This window comes from Condylura cristata, unplaced genomic scaffold, assembly GCF_000260355.1.
Source record: "Condylura cristata isolate star-nosed mole 26May11 unplaced genomic scaffold, ConCri1.0 scaffold00006, whole genome shotgun sequence".
In the NCBI taxonomy this organism is placed as follows: domain Eukaryota; kingdom Metazoa; phylum Chordata; class Mammalia; order Eulipotyphla; family Talpidae; genus Condylura; species Condylura cristata.
The window spans coordinates 50326155-50351973 of NW_004567107.1; the positions used below are offsets into that span (position 1 = coordinate 50326155).

The 25819-nt window shown below is 38.4% G+C and overlaps 1 protein-coding gene across 1 annotated transcript in view; it reads right to left on the reverse strand.

Moving 5' to 3' along the window:
• The window catches only part of FREM1 (FRAS1 related extracellular matrix 1), a 150189-nt gene that overhangs the window by 111706 nt on the left and 12664 nt on the right, over window positions 1-25819 (reverse strand). The window contains exons 2-5 of the mRNA XM_004677672.1: window positions 12912-13395; window positions 7954-8048; window positions 5325-5626; window positions 3168-3364 (exon numbers count right to left, since the gene is read on the reverse strand). Coding sequence (XP_004677729.1) covers window positions 3168-3364; window positions 5325-5626; window positions 7954-8048; window positions 12912-13145 — 828 coding nt within the window. The 5' untranslated portion in view covers window positions 13146-13395. The remainder of the gene's footprint in view (window positions 1-3167; window positions 3365-5324; window positions 5627-7953; window positions 8049-12911; window positions 13396-25819) is intronic.

The window sequence follows — 25819 nt, forward strand, 5'->3', positions numbered from 1 at the left end:
TGTCATTTTGTGTCTTTAAATATTGAAAATAGATGTTCAAGATTTTTTAAAATTTTTATCAAATCCGAATCAAACATAAAGTGGATAAGAAAAAGTTTCAAATAAGTAAAGAGAGAAGCAAAGAAAACATAAACCATAATGCAAGTCGATATTTTTAATGAGCATGCAGCAGAAAACAAAATGATAGATAAAAATCCATGTAATCTGGCCCTCCCTGGTGGTGCAGTGGGTTAGGATGCAGCACTGCAAGCTAGCACAACCACTTCAGTTTAAATTCGATCCCCAGGCCCAGAAGTTAGCACATAGCACGAAAGACCTCTCCTAAGCTCCCCTCAGCAGTGTACTTTGTCGTTCTGCCTGTCATGCTCCCTACTCTGTCTCTGGTGAAGCCTCTCACCGACCCTGAGCCTCTGGCCTGTGCCTCAAGTCTGTATGCATAAATAAATAAATAAATAGGTCTTTTAAAAAATCCCTGTATCCATGACTATAAAAATATAATTCGCATTCCCTGTTCAAGACAAATATCCTGAAATTAATATCCAGTTATGTATGCATTACATTAGAGTTACTCAAAATAAAAAAACACACAGATCACAAGTAAAAGAGTGATCCAGGGTTTCAATGTAAGGAAGGACACATTAGTAACCATATTCATTTAAAAGAAAGATGAATGCAAGGCAAAAAGCATTAGAAAGGACAGTACGGATGCAGTTGATATTGAGGAACTACACAAGACAAGGATTGTTATAAGCATCATTATATTTAATATTATTCTGGTCAAACCAGTGGAGAATGGAATAGAAATAAGAAGAATGATTACTGAAAAAGAGAGGACAAAATTATTATCATCAGTGCAAGATATAATTATGGTCTTTAAGAGGAAAAGAAATGAAAAATTCTTAGAATAATTGAACTCAAGAAAGAAGCTACAAAAAAGAAAATTATACCAAAAAATAGCTTTCTTATTATCATCTGTAGCAATGAGAAGATATAATGGAGGGGAAAGAATCTATTCACAATAATTTTACAGAAACAAATTGTCTAGGACCGGCCTTAGTAACTGCTCCAGCTACATGAAGAAAATTGCAAACTTTCCAGAAACATATCAAAGACCATTTGCCTAGATGAAGTGAGATACCTCATTTCTGGATAAGACTCCATATGGTAAATGTTCTAATATTTCAATTCTTTCCAAAATAATTTATAGCTTTAACCACTCTTGATAAAGATACATAGTGGCTTTAAAAAAAAACTTTATTTTTTAAGATTTACTTATTTATGCATACAGAACTGGGGTATAGGCCAGAGGTACAGGGGCAGTGAGAGGATTCACCAGAGACAGCGTGGGAAGCAAAACAGGCCGATGATGTCAAGACAAATGACTGTGGAGTGGGTTCATTCTACATAAAAGATCACTAAAAGGGTAAAGATCCAATAAAATTAATTTTTTAAATATAAAAAAATAAACCCCTAATGCAATACAAAGAGAGGAAAAAGAGAAGTCAGTCAGAAAGAAAAATGGCTCCAATTTCATTCTTAAAATAAGAAATCATTAGGGAACCCAAAGTTTCAGACTGGGCTCAGCCATATACAGCTTTATTCACAAGACAAACTATGCAATTTCTTTATCCCCACTATAAAATAAGTTACTTGGACTAAGTCAACTACTTCCAAATTTGCTGATGATCATTTTTTTTTATCAGGTGGCTCTTAAACTTGCAAAATATGCATAGTTCTTACTATGTGCCAGGTTTTACGACAAGTGCTTAGTAAGTGCTATTTCATTTAATCTTGATTATTCTAAGAAGTAGATACTATGACACCCCATTTTAAGATTTTCAAAAATGAGACATAAAGTTCAAAGTCACACAACTAATTAATAAGTTATTTGAAATCATCCAACCTGGGCCCAGTGTTCATTCTTTTAATTATTCATATTAAATTCAAATTCATCCTTTAGAGGCTCCCTTAGTGTTCTATCTGGTCAATTTGACCAATCTCAATTTCTTTTTTCCAAATCTCAGTTGTAAGTTTCTGTGATTTGAGCCCTCCCTAAACACAGTGCGTTAAAGCACAGCACAAAGACGCTAAAGCCACTTCAGGATGATTTCGATCCCTGGACCCAAAGGTGATCTCCATGGCAAAGCAAACCTCTCTCCTGACCCACCACTGCTCCTCTCAGCATTGTATTTCATTAGTCAGCCTGTTCTGCTCCACAATTTGTCTCTGGTGAATCCTCTCACAACCCCTGCACCTCTGGCCTGTACACCAGTTCTGTATGCAGAAATAAATAAATCTTGAAAAAAAAAGATTCTGTGATTTGATTGATCATTCCTTATCATTTCTTCAACAAATCTTTGGGATAATCATATTCAATACTTGCATCTCTTAAAAAACCTAATGCAAAGTCACGTGAAAGACGTAAAAAGATAGGGGTAATTCACAAATGTAAACCTGGATCACCTTAGAGCAGTACAAAATCTGAGCTGTTTCAGCAAGTATACAGTCACCCTGGCTTCCCAAATAAGCCAGTTAGAAAGTATATAAATAAGCAGAGCAGCATGTTAAATATTTCATGTAAATTGATTCCATTTTCTGCCATTATCTCAACATGAAGCGATCAAGAGAAGGAAATGTCAGAAAAACTTGAAAGATCAGAAGTTGAAGGAGTCCCTGGGGACCTGCCTTTTCATTACCCAGCCCTTTATCTCAGTCTAGAAGGGTGAAAATGATACAATCTACTATATGCATAAAAGTGAGATTAGTTCCCCTTTCTCCTAATTTCCCAGTGTCTCTCTCACAGAGTGGACATATGGACTGTGATATTCTCTAACAGGTAAAAGGAGTTTCCAATAAAGTTGGGGGAAATGAAGCATGAAGGGAAAATGAAAATCAAATGGAAAAACAAAGAAAATAGGAAAAGGAGACTCTAGTTCTTCCTAAGTTGACCGAGCTATGGCACCTAGATAAGAGCCAGAGAAAGGAAATTAGTGATCTATACAAAAGTTACTCTTTTAGGTATTTACTGATAAAATAACTAAGTCTGTAGGTCCAATTGATCACTGGACAGTTCTACCCACAACTGCATAGGAGCTCCACCTGAGCATCCCAGTGGATAAGCTGTCTCGGTGGGGTCATCTAGAGACACACACATGACCAAGATCTACCTTGTATATGATTTTACTTCTGCTGTCTGTGAGGTCCAGTCGGATAGAGACATAGTCAACATTGGGAGAAGGAGGACTCTTATGTTGATAACGAAGCCCCATCAGCAGGAACTCCTCACAGCTCACTTTGAGACTTCCTATTTTCTTCAGCCCCAGGGTACAGCTTCCATCTGGACACTTCAGTTCTTTCCCCAGTTCTGGAAAATACAATATTGAATTAAGATAGTCACCTGAACATAGTGATTATAAAAATAGTCATCTTTTCTCCCATAGAAACTAATTCCCTCTCACTGCCCCCAAAATATGTCTATGGATAGATGCCAATCATTCATTGGGTGAATCACGATTATAAAAGCCTACCATTTCCATTACTGAAATAAAACCTGACCATTTGTCTCATCAGGTTTTTGCCCACCAAAAGAAACACTGAGAGAAAAATCAAATGTGTTTTAAGCAGTATGGATTTAAATATGGATCTGCCATAGAACACTGCAATTCTCCTCCTAGGTATCTACCCAAAGATTACAAAAACAATAATTTGAAGGGAACTACACACCTCATGTTCATTGCAGCACTATTTGCCACAGCCAGGCTATGGAAACAAACTAAATAGCCAAATACAAATTAGTAGATCAGAAAGATAGAGTTTATATATTCACAATGGAATACTACTCAGCTATCAAAAATGGTAAATTCTTGCCGTTTTCAGCAACATGGATGGAGGTGGAGGGGATTTTGCTATATGAAATAAGTTAGAAGAACAAAGAAATACTAGATGGTGTCATTTATATGTGGAATACAGAGAGACTAGACAAATGGCCAGATAAAGCCAAACTAAGTGATCCCTAGAAATCTGATTATAGAACTGAGGCTACAGGACAGGGAAGGGGTGGGAGAAGGGTCAGAGCAAGTAGAGAGGTAGCACGATGAACTATGGTGGTGGACTGTAGGTATTATAGCAGTGGACATGGTGTTGTAACGCCTGAGGAGGAAGAGCCTATAATCTAATACACAAACTGATATAAACCAAAATTATTGCAGTAAAAAAAAATGAAACAAAATGTGTTACCTGGTGCCTTACTGCTTACATTTAAGCCAGTGCCTTCCTGAAAGCCTTGTACAGTCCAATCCCTGTGTTCCTTTACAGCTTCCACGTCTATGGCTCAATAACACAATCTCTACTGGACTACCATAGTCACTGAAATTCTCTGTCCATTTTGCTAGCCACACACTCAAATTCTGAATGTCTTTCCTGACCCACTCATCTTTTTCCTGAACCTTCCCATAAACAGTGTTTAGCCACCAGCACCAACCTGCTCTCTCCCACCAACAACCATAAATGTCTCTCCAATAGTCATCCTGTCTCTGACCAAATGCATTTTTCACTCCCGTGGGATATATGACACCCACAGGCCACTGAATTTTCAAGTGGTATTTTATATATTTCTCTGATATACAAATTGGGTATTCTACTTCATAATCAGATGGCTATGAAGACTACATGATATGACTTACATGTAAACATGTCTTTAGCCATAAACTACTATCCAGATTTTAATTATTAATATGAATGTGATAACCCTTTATATTCTTGGTCTTCTCATGGTGCCTAGAATACTGTTAAACACATATGAGGTATCCAAGATACACTGATAGAATGATTAATAGAACGAACATTACCCATCCACTCTTCCTGATGTCAACCATGGCTGCTACCCATCAATGCTACCTCAAACCTGCTTCTAATCTAATATCATGTAATAAACACACCAACCATTCTTACAACCACCACCATAGCTACTATTACTAATCGCAGCTGACACCTGCAATGAAGAACACTGTGTTGACAACTTGGCGTAGGTAATCTCATTTACTCCATATTCACACCACTCTGTGGAGACAGACCAACTACACTCTTTGACCATTTTACAGAGGCATAAGTAACTTGTCTGAAATCACACAGGAAATAATAAGCAGAAGCAGTTTTCAAACCCAGGTCATTATGATTCAAAGTCCATACTCTGAACCATTAACCTACATTTCTCAATCAACTACAAGCTATACTAAGGAAAACTCCTGTCATAAAGAAAGATGACCAGTTAGAGATATTTTTGCTAGTTTTAGTAAATTCCAGATAAGTATTAAAATATGGCATACGAGGCTCAGGAAAAAAACTATGTGGCTGATCTCCACGAGGTTCTTCTGGCTGAGGCTCCACCAGAACGATCTGGCCATGGGCTGGCAGCCGAGTTCCCACAGGGTCCAGGCTGACTGTGCATTCCAGGCTGGCTGTCCTATCATAATCAAATCTGAGCAGGTTCTTATCGATGGCACGGGACAGTCCATAGAATTCAGACACCTCCAATACATTGTTACTCAGATGGATGATGTTACAGTCTGGTTCCAGGAGGTAGACCCTGAGGATAAAGGTTTCTATGAAGGTGTCTGTCTCAGTAAATCTGTGGAAGAGAACAGAGCAAAGGTGACATTTATTGATACTCAGGTACTTCTGACATATATATGCTGACTTGCAGGTGAAGACTGACCTTCACAAAATTTGGACATTGAGCAGAGTATGGATTTTATTTTATACACTAAGCCCAAGCTCTTTGTTCTTTTCCTTTCTTCTCTTGGTCTCATCCCCTTTTTTCTACCTTTCCATTAACCTTTCTTTCACCCATCCATCTTTCTCAAACCCACCCCCCTAATGACTGCTGTAAGTTAGGTGCCTCACATCTAGCACACCTGCAATTTGAATATTAAATTTGTGTAATTCATGGATCAGGTTTTAACTCCGGGATAAAAGGATAAGGAGTTTCTGAACCACCAAGGCCTTTTTGCTCTTTACAAATATCACTAGCTGAGAAGTTCCCAGGTTAGTGCTTGGCACATAAAAGGTATTCAGTGATTGTTACTTCCATTCCCTCAGCAAGTACACCCTCTGCATATAAGTACAGACTAAATGGAGAATCACTAGTCATTTGAAAAGAGAAAATTAATGAGTGAAGGATATGCAGGTCCTTTTATTATAGCTCAGATATATGCTAAAATCTCCATTCTGCAAAGGAACGTGTGATAGGCACAAGTTAATCACATTTTACAGATGAATAAACTGAAGCATAGAGGTCAGGTAACTTGCCCAAGGGGCTGGAGAGAAGGCTGAGGAGGGAATAAATGTGAAGCCTGATTTCTACCTCCAATTCCTCAGGATATTTTATTGTAAACATCCTCAAGCTCCCTTAACTCTGCCCTTGAACGTGCTTCTCCACCCTTTTCATGCCTTTGAAACTCAAGGAAGAAATGGAAGCAATCAGATTTCATTGCAGTCCTTCCAGCAAACTTTCTGAAGTTAGTTTGTTTTATAACTTTAAAATCTTCAAAATAGCATATGCCTCTGCAGACTGGTTGAGTAGCTTCCCAAGGAATCCATAGGTGTCATTTCATGTTCTGATCACAGCACCTTTGGGCAACTGCCGAAAGTGTCAGGCCCCTTTTTGGCAACTGTCATTCTGCAGCACACCATCTACCCATCAGTTGCATCAAACTATGGATACCAAGAGCCTCATCTTGTGTTGCCTATTCCCGGTGATCACAAGAATGATAATGCTTCACTGTTCCAATGAATCAAATAATACAAACCTCTTTTCTATTAGTCTGGTATTTTAGCCAAATATTCTTAAGAACAGTAAAATCAAGTAAAAAAGAAATCTATCTAAAGGTTCACTCTACCTACACTGAATTGTCCGTTGCTTTTTATAAAGTGAGCAATACCACAATCATGTGCTTAGTTTTCAAATTAACTTTTTATTAAGACATAAATAATTTATCATAAAACTCACCTTTTGAAGTATATAATGAATGACCTTTAGTATAGCTACAAGGTTGTAAAACCACAATTACCTATTATTTTCATCACTTCAAAAAAGAATCCACACCCATCAGCAGTCACTCCCTTTTCATCCTGCCCCTAACCCCAGCAACTGCTGTTCTACTTTTTGCCTTAATGGATTTGTGTTTTCTGGGTAGCACATGGAAATAAAATCGTACAATGTAACCTTTTGGGTCTGGCTTCTTTTATTTAGCATAATGGTGTGAAGATTTATTTATATTTTAGCAGGTATCAGTATATCGTTGATTTTTATGGATGAGTAATATTCCATGTATGCATATACCACTGTTGAACTGCATTCATCAGTTCAACTATGTGGCTAGTGTTGGTAATGCTGCAATGAACATTTGTGTACAAATATTTGTGATCACCGAATTTACTTCTCTTACATATAAATCTAGAAGTAGAACTGCTCCATCATATGATCATTCTGTGTTTAGCTTTATAGTCAATTTGAAGATATTTTTATTACTTAATATTTTAAAATATAAGACAGTATATACTTCCTGCTATGAAAAGCTAAAATTAATAAGAACTTCATTCAATATTGGGATATATTTTTCTCCTAATTCTTCATAGGAATTTCCAGTTATTAACTTTCATTTCCTATCATAAGTGGGGGGGTAACTTCCCAGAGATATAAAAATGTTAAAGAAAACAACATAGGGACAATAATTTGCTACTGAAAAACCCCAAGGAAAAGGCTACAGATAGAGATATCTGACAATCGGCTGCAATTCTTGCCTCACCCCCTCACAATTCTAATTTCTCCTGATTGCTTCCTTATTTTAAATCTAGTAACTCCCTTCAGGATTATATCCATTCATGGAAAAAGTCCAAAAATTTCCACAGGATGGTTGTCTGGCAAAGAACAGACATTGGTTCTGTGCCGCTTACCTGTAAAGTCTAAGTTTCACGGTGTCTTCATCAAGAATTGGGCAACCATTGTGAACATACTTTACTTCATTGGGAAGGAAATGGCAGTCAAATACCTAGTTCACATGAAAAAAATGGATAAATATCTGTGAGAAAAGGGGTGCATAATTTAATTTTTCCAGCAATAAACCTTTGCCTGCAGAATTATGTATACATGAGCACCTGTGGATGTATGTGTGTATCTGATCTTTTTTAAGATTGATTTATTTATGCATACAGAACCAGAGATGTAGGAGTGGTGACAGGATTCACCAGAGACAGAGTGGGGAGCAGAACAGGCAAATCAATGAAGTACACTGCTGAGGAGAACAGCAGGCGAGACTGGAAAGGTCTGCAGTGCCCTATGGGTCACCTCCAGACCAAGAAATCAAACTTGCACTGAAGCGGCTGCAGCCAGCTTGCAGTGCTGCACCCTAACCTGCTGTGCCACCAGGGAAGGCCTGTGTGTATGTTTTAACAGCCAGCATCTCTACTCACTCCTATGCTCTTCCACCATTTTAATTGTATAGTTGTATGTTGTTTTGAGAATATCTAAATTATGAAAATTCAAATAAATAAGTTAAGGACTATCTCTCTAAATGATTGCCTTTTACAGTCTACAATGCATGTAAAATATGGTTCCATTTACCAAAATGTTATTTACACACACTTTCAAGGATTCATAACAACTACTGGAGAGATCTACCTGTGTGTATGCATGAAAAACTATTATGCCCCACACAAACACACTATATTATTTCTGTTCATACTTTTTCTTCTCCTTTTAGGTCTTGCTTTTTCAAATACTATTTTTGTATTAAAAGTAAAGTCACTGATTACAGACCTCATCAGAGCCAAATGTGAGCAAGAGTTCCTTTTCATATTGCCAATTATATAATAGCAGAGATGACTGATGAGACAAACAGAAATCTAAAGACAATTTCTTCTCTTCAAATAAAATTATAATTAATTGTTTCATCTCACTCAGAACTATGAAGGAGAATGCTGTTATTTGAGAGTCTTAGTTTTCAGAAGAAGCACTTTCTCTTTCATCCACACCATGACCTCCATTCTGTCCAAACTGACTTGGTAAATTTCTGAGAAATGCCTTTAGGTAGTCACACATGGTCACTAAGGAGGTCATGGTATTTAGCCATACCTTTTTGCAAATTCTTCAAATATTCTCAGATAACATGATCCTCTCTGAGATGACTTTATCACCAATACAAAAGATCTTTCCCACAGACACTGCTGACTCCTTTTTGTAATTGACAAGAGAGGAAATAAAGGAAAGACCCTCCCCATATCATTGACAAATAGTCATGGTAATAAAGAGACAATCTGCTTTGTTAAAAGAAACATCTGTTTTATGTTTCCTAATATGTTTTCCTTTTATAAAAGGCGACAACCATAATTGTCCATAAATTCACTAACTAAAACAAAGGAGAGCTAAATCCTTTTCTAATTACTGTCTAGCTTTGTTTTTTTCCACTTCAACTGCTTTTCAATTACAATTTATAATTAAATTGTCACACATTCCTAACTCATTACTCACTTTAATGACAGTAAACTGGTTCAAACTGGAGATATTTATTTTCTTACCACTGTATACCCTATTGAAAAGGGCAAACTCAGAATTAAACTGGAGTACTTTCCACTTGTAAATTTCTTACTCTGGGACAGGTGTGAGAAGCACTGTGTGGACATGTCTTGTCCTAAAACATGAGGAAAACATATTGCCATCGACCTTATCTAATTGACTACATCAAGAGGGTTATCTAAACAGAAGGTACTGGTGTGCGCTGATTGAAATCCCTATCCAAATATCCAATAGGAAAATGAACCTGTTGGTCCTAAGACAAACTTCAGTAATGAAATGAAAACACTAATTGAACAGATGTTAAACAAAACATTTTCTGTGCAAATCACATGAAACTGTTCATTACACAGCAGGGTGTTGTTAATACAGTTGTCTTGCTAGAAATGGGTTCACATAAGCTTTGCTTTCAACTTACTATTAAGCTCTATAAAAGAATAATGTTTAGGCTCTGTGTGCGTGTGTGTGTGTGTTGAGTGTGCATTCATGCATGCTATGTTTCATTTCAAAAACTACATAAAAAGTAAGTTTCTAGGAAACGTTGAATCAGCCTGAATTAAAAATTCCAAAGTGGTAGACTTTACTTGGAAATCCTATCTTTGCTGAAACTATATAATAAACAAGTAGGGAGATCACCTGGAAGTTTGACAAGCAAAGTTTCCCAGGTTTACAGATTTCATTATGTGACAAAATTCTAATATTTGACCATAAGGTGATGAAAGTCCACAATTAAATGGACTTCTTTTCCATAGGATAAATTTTAGAAGACATAAATACAATATGTACTTTAGAGGACACAGGTTAATTTGTGGTATCAAATTTACCTCTGGAAATACATGCACTGAACATTTTCTTGTGATCAGCCACACCACACAAGGGAATATGTGGAGTTCCTTAGGTACCCTAGGAGTCCAGGCAAAAAAATCAGCCAGCCAAGTCATTTCTTCTCCACAATGTCTTTCTACTAACTCAATTTTTCCTTAAAATTTGCAGAAGTTTGAGGTGCAGATGATTTGGAGATCTATTATCCCATGAGCCTTAAGATCAAAAATTTCCTACCTGTATTTAATCACTCAGATCCTTTTTCCTCCTAAATAAATGCCTTACAGCCAGTCAAATGGTAAGGACATTAAAACATCACTAAAAATATATAATGGAGATAATTTCATTATCCTCAGAGAAAGCAGTATATATGTTTAGAGTGCACAGGTTCTTTGGAGAAAACAGAAAAGGACACCCCTCAGATTATCCTTAATACCAGGACATCCTCCCCAAATTCTTTTCTAAGAGAGGAGAATCTGGTGAAGAACTGGGCTTTGTTTTGCTCGGTAGGGAATGTATGCTTAGGGCAGGGTTAAACACAACTGCACAGGTTGCTCCAGGAAGCTCCAGGGAGGAAGTTTCATTCTTCTCTCCCCACAGAAGAGTCAGCCTCACTGTTAAATAAATGAACATTTTTAAAATACATGTTGATTTGAAGCTCAACTGACTGAATAGTTTATCAACCTTTACAAAGCACTGCTTATGTCCCTTCTAGCTGGATCTGAGACCAAGTCCTCTAAGATCAGGATCCCCTCTTGCTCTTCCTAAAATTCCCAGGCTTTGCTTTGACTCCTTTCCCAGCAGTTGGGTCTCTGTGGCCTGCTTTTAGACTTAGCCATGTCTCAAACTCATCCCATTTGATACACCTGGGCTCAAGGTGTGTGCTAACCCTGGCTGATAGATGCCAAATATATACCTCCGCATTGCAAGTTATGTTGGGAGAAAGTCTAGAGTTATGGTTTTCAATTACCAAATGCTCAGAACACAACATGTTAAGAATAGGGCCAGCATTGTCTAACATCTTTCTGAAGCCATGCTCAAATTCTTGACTGACAAAAGAAAATGCCATAGGAAACTCGGAGGTTACATCTGGTGACTATCACCACAGGAATTTTCCCAATGTGAGAACCCCTTCTACAGATTCTGATGTGTTTCAGAATTAGACCCTCAAAATGTCAGTTTTTAGCTAGCATCTATCTCACTCTCTTAGTTCAACTCTACAACATCAAGGCCACTTTTGAAAAACCTCATAAAATATGTGGGGTTTATTTTACCCAAATGGAAAAAGAAATTAATGTTCACAGTTCAGGGAGTGGGATGGTATATTTTTCTAGAAGCAGCAACCAGCAGTGAATATCCTCAAAGTTGTTTGCATTGGAAGGAACTTTAAGCCACAGTAGAGACAAGTCATAAAACTAAAAACAATTTTTATTGTGTGAGGAAATAAATTCCTACTTTAGACAAATATATTGAGATAATGCAGATTTCTTTAAATCCAATAAATTAGAAGATAATTCTTCACCTTAAAAAAAGAGTGAGCATAGAATACCCTTAAATGACAAGGTCTCTGAATTTGGATTAAAGAAAAAAAATTACATCAATATTTTGGAGGCAGATTTAATATTTAAAGGAAACTATCTTGGTATCTATTTCCACACTTCTCAGTCTCCCTGTCTCTCCTTCCCTCTCCTTCTTAATACATAAAAATGAAAAATATGTAATTCTTTTATATTATGCCCTTTCCTAAATGATTAGCTGCTCTATAAGGTCAAATGGTGGGCATGATTTATAAGAGTTCTTATCCATAAAAGAGGATAAATTGGAAAGATGTTGATTTGACCCATTAAAAATAAAAAATACAGGGCCCTCCCTGGTGGCGCAGCGGGTTAAAGCACAGCACTGAGAATCTAAAAGCGCTTCCGCATGAGTTCGATTCCCGCCTGCCCTGGAGGTGACCACATGGCGTGGCAGACCTCTCCTGACCCGCCCGCTGCTCCCCTCAGCAGTGTACTTCGTCGATCTGCCTGTTCTGCTACCCACTCTGTCTCTGGTGAAGCCTCTCGCCGCCCCTGAGCTTCTGGCCTGTACCCCAGTTCTGTATGTACAAATAAATAAATCTTTAAAAAAAAAAATAAATAAAAAAAAAATAAATAAATAAAAAATACATCCATATTAGTTGGAATCTGCCTTCTTCCATAGGTGTTAGTGCAAACAAGAGGAAATTCCACTGGTTTCAAGTTGTAATCCCCATTCCAAGCCAATTTTTATCAATAGTAGATCATTATATTGTATACTTGAAACTAATGTCAATTATACCTCAGTTTCAAAAATTGTTTTAGGGGTGCTACCTTGCATAGTAAAACAGTACAATTTAAGCCTACTAATTATAATTCCACTACAACCATGAACATCTTGCATTACTCACCGCTGGTAGTTTAAAGAGAGGCTCTGACATTTCCCTCACGTTCTTACACACTCACATTTCTACACCTGGGTAAATACAGTGTTAGCTAGAACCTACCTGTGGAGTGAGTGTGCCAACCCTTTGCGTTATGGGCTCATTCATCACCACTTCCACCTTGCAAGCATCTTTCTCTTTGGGAATGGCAAACTTCAGGTCCTCTCCGGACAGGAAAGCGGAACTGCCTTTTATCACAGTGACACCACGGTTGATGCTGATGAAGGTGGGGCTGGCCCAGCCCAACAGAAGCAGCATCAGCGGGATGGATGGTCCACCCCAAAGCGGAGAGTGCATGCTGGCGAGGGCTGGCCACGCGTAGCTGTCCAGCAATGAACCCGTGCAACGCAGGAGGGTTTCTGTGCTTCCTCTAGGGATGTCACCTCAAAGTCCAAAGGGCAGGACAAGGGATCCTGACAACATGCCCCTTTCTTTTCAAACTCGGACAAGGAGGCCTTTCAGGCAATCCGTGGACTTTAATAAAACTCGCTGATCACTTCTGACAACGCCAGCTAGATTAAGGTGCTGCCCCGTGGCTTTGCTAATCCTGCAAACAGAAGAAAGGGTTGAGAACAGGGAGTGAGAGAGACCAACGGGTTTGTGTAGCTATTCAAAAGATCCCTTTCCACAAAGGAATCTTTCAGCCAGCCTATAATTTCAGCTAAATTAAGAATAAATAAACTAAATTGACCTCCAGGCCCACCAGAAAGGCAATGCAGCCATTTCATGGTGCAGTTTGTAACTGCTGCTTCCGGAGGGACCCAGAGCCAAGGTCAGTTGTATAGTCGAACAGGACCCAGCCAGCCTCTCTGCTCAAGTGCAGCATTTAGCCCCCAGAGTTCAGAGAGCTGCTTCTGTTTCCTCAGTTCTTAAGTGAGGACTGTCACCTAATTTTTGTAAAGGAGCTGATAGAATGATTTGTATACTCTTCAAAACCAGGATTCTTTCTAAGTCAATGCCACCCAAGTAGGAAATGGACTTATATTTTTGTCACTTGGGTCCAAATATGGCTTTGCTAGACAATCAAGACACCAAAGAAAAACTGAAGAAAATATATTTTTTTCTAAGAGAAAGGCAACTTTTTATTCATGTGTTCAAGGGACAAGGAATTGAGTAGCATAGCTTCAATATACACAGATAATGGCCAGGTATATGCACCATTGTCTACAACAATAACTACTTAATACTGTGTTAAATTTGCACAAATGGAGTCATGTCCACTTTAACCACTTAGAATTTCCTGGTGATTTCTTTGTGGCCTATAAAAATACAAATAATTTTATCCAAAGTAGAATATATTGAAATATACTCTTAAGTTCTAACTACGATTAGGTGAACTAATTGTGGTTATTACGCCAATAGAAGATCTTATATGACAAACCTCTCCTGTCTCACCAGCTGCTCCACTCAACAGCACATTTCAGTAGATCTACCTGTTCTGCTCCTCACTCTGTCACTGGTGAATCCACTCACACACATCCCACCTTGCATCTCTGCCCTACACCCAGCTCTTACATGCAGAAATAAATGAAATCTTTAGAAAGACCTTACATTTAAATGATAATTTTTTCTGTATATAAACAGTGGCTACTGAAACAATGTTTTTAGCAGGGTGTGTACAACATGCCCTGTCATTCCACATTTCACATTTTGAATCACTTCAGTGGTGAGGAAGTACATGACATGAGTCACGAGAGGGTGTAGGCTTTACAGAGCACACTGATTTTTATGGCGTAAGTTCCAAAATAAAGCTGTTCACACACTCCCACTGGCCATGTTGCGCACGCTCAAATTGAATTAGGTTGGGTTGCTTGGGCAAGAATCCAAATTGGATTGCTGAACTTTCACAACAAAATAAACTCTTGTTTGGGTTCACATTGGCATCTAAAACCATTCCAGAAAAGCAGCTCATGCAGAGGGAAGAGAAGCATAAGTAGGTGTTTTCCCAATTTGAGATATCAGGGAAAAAACTTCAAAGGTCACAACCGCAGTGCAATTACAACTAATCCCCCATTAAAATGATGGCACTATCAGGCCCTCCCTGGTCGCACAGCGGGTTAAAGCACACCACTAAGAAGCTAAAGCCACTTCAGCATGTGTTCAAGCCCTGCCCCCAAGGTGACCCACATGGCTTGGCAGACCTCTCCTGTCTCACCCGCTGCTCCCCTCAGCAGTGTACTTCATCGATCTGCCTGTTCTGCTCCCCACTCTGTCTCTGGTGAAGCCTCTCGCCACCCCTGTACTTCTGGCTTGTACTCCAGCTCTGTTTACATAAATAAATAAGTCTTTAAAAAAAAATGATGGCACTCTCATCCCCAGCATCCTTTGCTGCTTTTGTTTTTAACCTTAGCACTTATGACCATCTAAAATAGCACATTTGCTTATTTATGGTGCTCATTGGTATGTCCCTCAACAGGTGAGAATTTGTACCTTTTTATTCATGACTTCTTATGCTTTCCTCCATCCCACACCTTGTCCATGATAAATGGGGTCACACGATAAATGGGGTCACACATGGCCAGTAGAACTGTGGATTGATTAGAAGGAAACTAGGCCTCTGGGGCATTTGCAAAGAAAGCTTAATTCCCACACCAGCTCATTCTTCCAGTACCTAATAGCCGACAGTATTCATTTCTTTCCTGGTCAACTCTCATATTGTTACTCATGGCCAAATTTTGACTATACTTTTAATAATTATCTTATTCTTGAAGTTTTTCTATTAATTTAGTTTAGTAACAAATCAGCTAACAGTGTATCTTTTTACCTAACAGCATATGAGAAAATTGCTCATTCTCTATTGAGACTATAATTAGGCGACAATGTCAACGACCAATATCCTAAAGTTCATCTGTCAGGAAGAAGCAAAGGAAGCCTATTTCTGTGGCTCCCTGTGCCATAATTTTATGCCAAGGGTACATCTGAATTCTGAAAATCTGGATTCTAATCTTCACATTTTTTGGTTTTTTTTTTTCTTCTTTGTAGAGAGATTTATTTATGTATGTATATAGGAACTGGGGCACAGACCAGAGGTGCTGGGGGTAAGAGGCTTTACCAGAGATAGAGCGGGGAGCAGAACAGACATATTGAGTGAAATATACTGATGAGGGGAGCAAAGGCGAAACAGGGAAGGTCTCCGTGCCATGTGGGTCAGCTCCCTACCTAGGGATCAAACTTGTGGTGCAGTGGCTGTGGCTAGCTTCATAGTGCTGTACCTCATGCTGTTGCACCACCAGGGAGCGCCTTCTAAACTTCATGTTTATGAACATCAGTTTCCCCTTCAAAGGGAGGCCATTCCATTTTGTCTCCTCTAAGATTTCCATAAGAAATTAAATACATTGCTCCATATGAAGATATTTTCCCAGTTACAAAGCCCAATATTAATGTAACACTAATGTTACAAAATATATAAAGGGGGGGAAATAAAAGAATTTGTCTCAGGAAAAATAGAATGGCAGGAATTGGGTATTAGTGAAGCCAGAATTAGTTTCAGTAAAAGCAAATAGAGGGCCCTCCCTGGTGGCACAACAGATTAAAGCGCAGCACTATGAAGCTGCCTGCAGCCACTGCAACACAAGTTCGATCCCTGGCCAGGGAGGCCAGACAAAGCAGACCTCTCCTGTCTTGCCCGCTGCTCCCCTCCACAGTGTATCTCAATATATTCTGACTATTCTGCTTCCCACTCTGTGTCTAGTAAACCTTCTCATCCCCCGGCAGCTCTGGCCTGTGCCCCAGTTCTTGTATGCATAAATAAATCTTTAAAAAAAATAGAAAATATCTTATTTACATTCGAATCTTCTCATTTTGTCCTTTATTGTCGTAGGGCAATATTTAGTAGCAAAAATAAATTCTAGTACTTCATACACAATCTGAAGCAATGAAATTAGGAAGAAGAGTATAAGAGCAGCAATTTCCAAACTCAAAATCAAATAAAACTTACCCTTCTATGAACAAAGCCTTGATGAAGATTACAAAATTAGGTGCAATAAAGATCAAAATGCTTTCCTTGCATTTTACTTGCAATGTTATTTACATGCTAATGTTGCTCTTCCATTTATCTCTTGGTGTTGAAAAGCATTAAGTAGTGCACATTCCATGTAAAGTATTGTTCTAATTTTTCACTTGAAGAAGGTAACCGAGAAGGGGAATGTTGTTGGATGAGCAGACCGAGTGGGAAAGGTCAAAACAAGCCAAACAAAAAAACACAAGTTCAATCGCAAAAAGAGACAAGGTCCTGAATTAAAGAAGAACTCATAGATGATAATGGGTCTTTTATCACCCCCAGAGAAAATGATAGTAATTGTCTTTTTCTTTGATACAAAAGTTATGATGGCCAGAGACAGCCACCACTCTTGGCAACATTCAAGTGGGAAGGCGAGCATATTTTGACAAGTCCATCTTCTTGACCCCAGCACAGGTCAGTCAGAGCCTCGGTATCCACTTGTCTACTTTGCTCTGGTTGCTGACATGGGAGCATCGTGAGGGTCAGCAGAGTCAGGGGGAGTGGAAATAGGAGAATGGGCACATGGCTTGATTTCTCAAGAGACTGATAGCTGATTATGGCCATATCAGACTTAATTTGATTTTGCAATAGAAACAAATCCTGTCTCTGCTTGCTTGTGGGTTCAGCTATTTCTCAGCATTTCAAGATCCTCACGACATGGCTGCAAATTGGTTCTGTCTTACAGACCATTTTCCCACCACTGCTTTTATTCTTCATGAGGAAATCATGCAATCTAAGTGTATCTGTAGAACTCAATAAAAGTGGGTCAAAAATGTTCTGAAAGGTGGAAAACCACACTGTCTTGAGTTCATTCTTATAAAAATTCAAAAGGTTTCTCTAGCAAAACTTCTTAAGTTTTGCAGAACAGAAGAAAATGATGTGACATTTTATTTGCTGGAAGAGGAGTATGAACTAGTATTTATATCACAATTACACATTTGGCTTAACCATAGGTACATCTAGTCTTCAAGATGATATATTCTGTTACTTCAAGATGATATAAATATTCTGTTAGAATATTCTGTGCACAGTAAGATAAAAATGGACCCCAGCCCTATGCAGTGGAAATTCTCAATGGTCAGTGAGAATGATGTGCTCTAATAAGAGTCATATACACATACCTTGTAAAACCTTGAGGTTTTACAATGGCAGCTACAAACCACCAGGACACACCTTCCTCACCACAGATATCAAGATATCAATAACCTATCATAGTTTTTCATTTGCCTGTGTTGCTGTTTGCCCAACTCTCATGTGCCTGATATTCTCTTCATCTGTGCTCCAGGTAGTTATTACCATTCAGCCAAAGACAAATAAAGGGGCAGTGTGTCTTCCTTGTGCTTACGACTATTACCCTGACCATGGCTTTGAATCTTACAAATACCCAAAAATCTAACGGAAAAAAATAAGCTAAATACAAGATTTTAAGTAAAACTTAGCCATTTCAGGAGCAATGCATTGCTATCCACCCAAATGAGTTTTTTATATCTTGACTAAATTAGTGGGGAAAAAACTGAAATTCCTCTGTCTTTTACTACACATCAGAATCACTTACATGACAGTCAGCATCATGAATTTAGATGTCATCATGGAATTTTGTATGAAGGATTTCCTAAATCATCACAAAAAATAATTTCCAAAATCATATAAATCAAATGTAAAAGTTTCAAGCATAAACTTGCAGCTGAATACAATTATCCACAGGACAACTAAAATGATATCCAGGTCACAAGTGACATAAGCTGGCTCACTGTAGAGCAATGAGCTGGAAATCAGATCTACTGATACATACACAGGGAATGGCTAACAGTCTACACATAGAGAAAGCAATTCTCTTCTTGTGTTTTAATCAAGGGAAGTAAGACTTTAGTAGATATGAACTTGAACTTCAGATCCACTGCCTCCTTTGGCCTTACCACCTCCAAGGTGGATAGGAAGGTGTGACTGGTCTTTGTTATGAGCAGTAAGGAGTCCATCTTTCCTGAAGTATAGGTTCTAGCCAGAAGCAGCAGAGCTGTGGGAGAGGCAGGTCTGCTCAGTAACCTTGAGATAGAGATGCAAATGAAATAAACTTTGGTCTACAATCCAGCTCTTGTATGCATAAAATAAACCTTTTTTTTATTTAAAGATTTATTTATTTATGCATATAGAAGTGGGGTACAGGCCAGAGGTTCAGGGGCGATAGAAGGATTCACCAGAGACAGAGTAGAAGCAGAATAGGCAGATCAACAAACTATACTGCTGAGGGGAGGAGCGGGCAAGTCAGGAGAGGTCTGTTGTGCCATGTGGATCATCTCCAGGGCTGGTGATCGAACTCACACTGAAGAGGATGATGCTACCTTGCAGTGCTGCGCCCTAACCCATTGTGCCACCAGGGAGGGCCAAAATAAACCTTTTTTTTTTAAATAAAAGGAATAACCGTGCCCTCCCTGTGGCGCAGTGGGTTAAAGCACTGTACTAAGAAGCTTAAGCCACTTCCGCCTCAGTTTGATTCCCGACTGCCCAGAGGAGATCCACATGGCGTGGCAGACCTCTCCTGACCCGCCCGCTGCTCCCCTCAGCAATGTACTTCGTAGATCTGCCCCTGTTCTGCTCCCCACTCTGTCCCTGGTGAATCCTCTCACCCTCCACATCTCTGGCCTGTACACCAGTTCTGTATGAATAAATACATAAATCTTTAAAAAAAAAAAAAAAGGAATAACCTCTGCACCTGCACCAAGCAGTGCTCTTATACAAGATGGTAAAATGGAAGAACCATAGCTACAACTGGACCCAACCGGGTGGGACTGGTTATTCCATGAAGGCAGAGTGTCCTCATGGAAAAATACCAAGTGCCTAAGGAAACCTGCCGTTAAGTGACTACCCAGACTCCACTGTGAACCCATCCCCCCAAACTAAAGACCCTCCCTTAGGCTCAGGGAGAAGATGATTTTGAGCATAAGTTTTCCCTTCTCCACTGCTTGTCAGACAACCCAACCTAGTTTCTGAGTTTTTGGCATTGAGGACAGCTGTGAGTAGGGTCTTCTCTTTAAGTTGCTCTTAAACTCTTAGGGAGATTTAGTTGTTGGGTGGCATACCCAGTGTGGAAAATCCCTGGTGATCTTGCCCAAGATAGGATTTCCAGAGTGAATTCTCTCAGGGAGAACAGAAAGGTGAAGAAGTAGCTTGTGATTCCTAACATTTTTTTCTTTAACAATCTTTTATATATTTCTTTTCTGGTATTTTGATTGCTGGTATTTACTTATAATAAACATACAATAGGATATATTCTTTTATGTATGCTTTCGTTTATTTACCACAACAAACCTAAAGTCATTTCTATTGTTATTTCAAATTTATAAATAAACTGTGACTTGAAGAAGTAGCATAATCATAATAAAAAGTAACATTTACTAGACACTAATGATGTACAGGGCATTGTTCAAAGTACTTTACATGTACATTTGTTTTATTCCTACAATGGTTTTAGGAACTTGACAATAACTTTATACATTTGGAAAAAGAATGTGAACACATTAAAGTAACTTGTACAAAGTCATTGGTTTGAGGAGTTCCTTATTGTGATTAGAACCTGTTTTTGCACAACTCCAGAACCTGTACAGCTCATCACTATATTATACTGCTTTGCATGACTATAAAGTTATATATATTCTTTGCAGTTTATTTCACTACCCCTGGGATAATGGGTCCTTACAATGTGCAAACCATAACAACTTCCTTTATGGTACCAAACAACAATTGACGGGTACCCAAGTTAAAATTTCACTTGGGGCAATGTTCTCTCAAGGAAGATGTGGTTACTTTAAGAGTATATAACATTAACTCAGAGTCCCTGTCTACCAGCCGCTCAGAGTTCCAGTTGCTCACACTAAAAGTACATGAGTAAAGGCCTCAAGGTAAGCAAGCCACTTCAAAATTCCATTCTATTAAATCAATGAAATGTGTTACTTCTGTCTATAACGTTCTGCTTCCTCTACTCTGAAATTTCTTCTAATGCATCTAAATCACAGACTACATAACTTAGGAGACACATTAGACATCCACCAAGTCCATGGCTTTCATTTTATTTATCAATTTATTTGCTTTTTCTAAACTTCCCTTAATATGTATAAAAGAAATATTCATTAAAGAATAAAAATTTTGGGCCCTCCCTGGTGGCACAGCAGGTTAAAGTGCAGTACTGTGAAGTGACCATTGCTGGTTTGGTACAAGTTCAATCCTCTGCTGAGGAGGTGACCCACATGGCGCAGCAGATCTCTCCTGCCTCGCCTGGTGCTCTCCTCAGCAGTGTACTTCATCAATCTGCCTGTTCTGCTCCCCACTCTGACTACAGTGAATCCTCTCACCAACCCTGCACCTCTGGCCTATACCCTAGTTCTTTATGTATAAATAAATAAATATTTTTTTAAAAGAATAAAAACACAAAATCATAAAGAAAATGGAAAAATACACTTTCTAAAAGAATATACCCTTAGATTTTTAATGTATGTAAATGCATATACAGTTTTAAACTTAATTTGAATCATTATTTAAAAAGTGTTGTGTATCACTCATTTCTATTAATATGATATTCTGCTATAAGCATTTTTCATCTGATTGAACATTCCTTCTTCCTCTGTACTGTATCCATTCCATGGATGGCCTATGATATTTGTAGGGATTACACTGTTAGTTTGAAGTAGTTACTCTGTCAATAGATTATGATGAAATGCCTTCATTATACATCAATCTATTTATGTGTTTTCTTTTGATAGTTTTCTAGAAGTAAGAGTATAAGAATAAAAGTTGTAAAGTGACTTTAAGGCTTTAATGTGCCCTTTTTTCAGGGGTTGGGGGGAAGATGGTACTAATTGACACTCTTACTAATCTTGCTTACTGCTAACATTCAACATCATCTCTTTTAATTTTGAATCACTTCCAAACGAAAGTGTGGTTTCTGTCATTATTTTAATTTTCTTTCCTTTGTTTACTTGAGATAGTTACTTTTTTTTTTTTTCAAATATTGGTTATCCATTTGCATTTTCTCTTCTAGAAGCTACTTTGTTTTACAAAAGAAAAGTCATCCTTTGCCAGTTAGGTGATTTTACTAAGATTGCAAAGCTATCTAGAAACCAAGTCTAGGTCTGAAATCTCTTTTTCCCTGACATCCAGTCCAGGGCATGCCTATTACCCCAATCAGATTCCTTAAATCACAGATGGTCAGTCCAGAAATAACACTTTCAGTTCTTACTCCCTTCCCAGATCTTTAGGAAATTCAGACAGACTCTGAGGACTAGCAAGTCTAGAACCTCAGGTGACATTGCAAAGATGGACCTTTGACTACCACATAAACTCATTATCAGATCACTTTTCTTAGATTTTCCAATGTCTGTCCTGATGAAACAGGCAACATTTTGCAAATTGTGTTTCTTAAAATGCACATTTCAGAACTGTTAATAGTTTTCCACAAAAGTCTCCTATAACCAAATTTATTTGAAGCACAGAACACTAAACTATCCTTTCAAAGATTCACTATATAATGTGGACATTTTAAAGTCTCCTAAAAGTCCTGGGGAAAGAAACTTTGCAAGCCCAAAGTCTGCAAACTTACAGAAAAGCTTTTCGTTTCTTTTCATAAAAAAAAAAAAAAATCCAGTTTTTTGGCCCTCCCTGATGGCGCAGCAGGTTAAAGCACTGCACTAAGAAGCTAAAGCCACTTCTGCATGAGTTCGATCCGCGACTGCCCCGGAGGTGACCACATGGTGCAGCAGACCTCTCCTGACCCGCCCACTGCACCCCTCAGCAGTGTACATCTGTGATCTGCCTGTTCTGTTCCCCACTCTGTCTCTGGTGAGGCCTCTCACCACCCCTGAGCCTCTGGCCTGTACCCCAGTCCTGTATGCACAAATAAATAAATCTTTTTTAAAAAATCCAGTTTTTTAAAGAAATCATTCAAGAGACAAGAAGCTAAAAATTTAAATGATTGCAATAGACACACAGTACTTACAAAATTTCTGGCCATGGCCCTCCCTGGTGGTGCAGCGGGTTAAAGCACAGCACTGAGAAGCTAAAGCCACTTCCGCATGAGTTTGATTCCCGCCTGCCCGGGAGGTGACCACATGGCGTGGCAGACCTCTCCTGACCCACCCGCTGCTCCCCTCAGCAGTGTACTTCATCGATCTGCCTGTTCTGTTCCCCACTCTGTCTCTGGTGAAGCCTCTCACACACACACACACACCCGAGCCCCAGTTCTGTATGCACAAATAAATAAATCTTTAAAAAAAAAATTTCTGGCCATGACTTTAATCCACAAATCTCTATTTAATGAATCTACATCAGAAAATTCCAGGTCACTCTTTGGAATCCAGGTATCTGGCCCTTCTCTATGGGGATCTTGTATCAAAACTGCTTTCAAAGGTAGAGGAAACTGCAGAAGGGAAAGATTATTTGCTTTCAACTTACTGTTCTCTTTTTAATGACTATTAAATTTCCTGAAACCATCAAAAGCATTTCCTTGAAGATTAGGAATGGAGCATAATTTAACTTCATTTTGCTTTTAGCCAGAGGATTATGCAAAACAAATTTTCACAACCACTTGCTTCCAACATAAAAAGCATTCACATTCACTGTGGCTGACTATAAACCTATTCTCACCTGGAGTTATAAGGGGGAAATGATGTTCTGAATGAACTCTACAGGGACAGATTTCGTGGACTCCACCTCAGATCTCAGTATGCTCCTCTTTGGTATTGATGGGATTTGTAGTTCCAGTACAGGGACAGATTTCGTGGACTCCACCCTCAGATCTCAGTATGCTCCTCTTTGGTATTGATGGGATTTGTAGTTCCAGTATTTGGGGTCAGGTTGCCCTGTAACAGGACTAACTATGGGTATGTTCCCAAACTGACATTTAGGCCTTCCTAATCAGAGTCTGAAAACCAAAATTATTTTATCTTCTTCCTACATGAATTCTGCATCTCTTAATTGATAAAGAAAAAAGTCACCATAATGAGTTTCTGCTTAAATTCATATCAAATCACATTTAGGAATTCAGCATCTGAGAACAACTCCATTTTTAGAGTATATCCTGGTTCTCTATTTGGATATAACATATGTATTTGTTCTTTTATTGTGTAATTATTGAGTGTACACTTTGTGTCCAGGGCAAAACTAAATGCTAGAAAAGTTTACAGCATAATGTAGAAAGACAGACATATAAACATAAAACTCAAAAAGAATGGTAAAAAAGGAGGCAGTAAATGATGGATTGCATTGTGTGCTATTGATATAAATAAATAAAGACAGTATTTGACTCAGATTTGGCCTAGGAGAAGCTTTAGATAGGAAAAAGAGTTTCAAAAAACAAATAGGATTTAGAAAGGTAAAAGGGGGCATGTTTGAGAGAAGGAATGGACAATTCCCTGCATGGTACAAAGAATCAACAAGTAGATTTGATGTCAGAAGCTGGGTTTTGATATAAAATAAGTAAAGAGGCACTTGGGTGCATTAATGAGTTCTATCGTTGAGAGATCAAGGTCTTGTGGGAGACTCATTTCTAATCAAGTATTTTACAAAAATGATCCTGGGATGAGCATATGGTCAAAATGCTCTGAATTCATCAAACTCAGAAATACATATTAAAGAACTTCTACTATAGAAAACTTCATTGTGAAAAGATTGTTCAGACATTCAGAAAACTATTCAGCATTGCTCCTGGAATGGAATATGATAACTTTACTAACTTACTGGCATGCCATAGCGAGTGACAAAATTCTAACTCACAAATTTCTAGAGCAGAAAAGAGACCAACCATCATAAATATTCTAGTTACAAGATCTGCTATTGTTTTTTCATCTTTAAAATGTATCATTTCTGCTTTAGTACAATAAATGTTTCATTATTTTAATAAACAAATTAAAACAATAAGATTTTTTTTCTATTTTATGTTGGAAAGATTATTTTGCATATCATTGTCAAATATTCAGGTCACTGACACTCTAACTTGGGGGTCACATGTGTGACCCTTTTTTTCTTTTTTTTTTAAAGATTTTATTTATTTGTGCATACAGAACTGGGGTACAGGCCAGAGGCTCAGGGGCGGCGAGAGGCTTCACCAGAGACAGAGTGGGGAACAGAACAAGCAGATCGACGAAGTACACTGCTGAGGGGAGCAGCGGGCGGGTCAGGAGAGGTCTGCCACGCCATGTGGTCACCTCCGGGGCAGGCGGGAATGGAACTCATGCGGAAGCGGCTTTAGATTCTCAGTGCTGTGCTTTAACCTGCTGCGCCACCAGGGAGGGCCCATGTGTGACCCTTATTTTTAGGGAATGAGAAAGCTTACTGTTTTCAAAGACGACAAGCCAAACTGAACATGTCACCTGCATGTTTCCATATGTGGCACTTTCATGGATAGTTGTGGGTTATTGTTCTACATTAAAATGTTAAATTTTATGTTTGAGTCTGAATTGTCATTTTTATAACTGTCCTGGTATGTTATTGCCATTATTTTTTACCTTTGATATACAAAGTTGGTTGCATTCATTATAGAATCACAAAAGGAGGACTTTAATATGTTTTGAATTTAACTAAATAAGAACTGAAAAGATGAGTCACTGAAACTATTAAAATGGTCAAAAAATGACAAAAAGATCTGCTATAAAAGAAATACCCCTGGTGACTCAAGAAACTTGGTAGTAAAAGAAAAAAATATGTCATGTTTGAGCCTAAATCACAGAATATAAGAAAGCACAGAATATAAGAATTCTAAAGCTGGAAGGAGTTTCTCCAAATTCTACATATAATCATTATCATGCTGGATTATAGATTTACTTTGTGTCAGATACTGTCTGAACTCATTTAATTTTCACAACCACCTATTTAATACTTTGTCTGTCCACCTGTTCTGCTCCATACTCTGTCTCTGGTGAAGCCTTTCACTGCCCCTGCACCTCTGGCCAGTACCCCAGTTCTGTATGGATGGATAAATAAATCT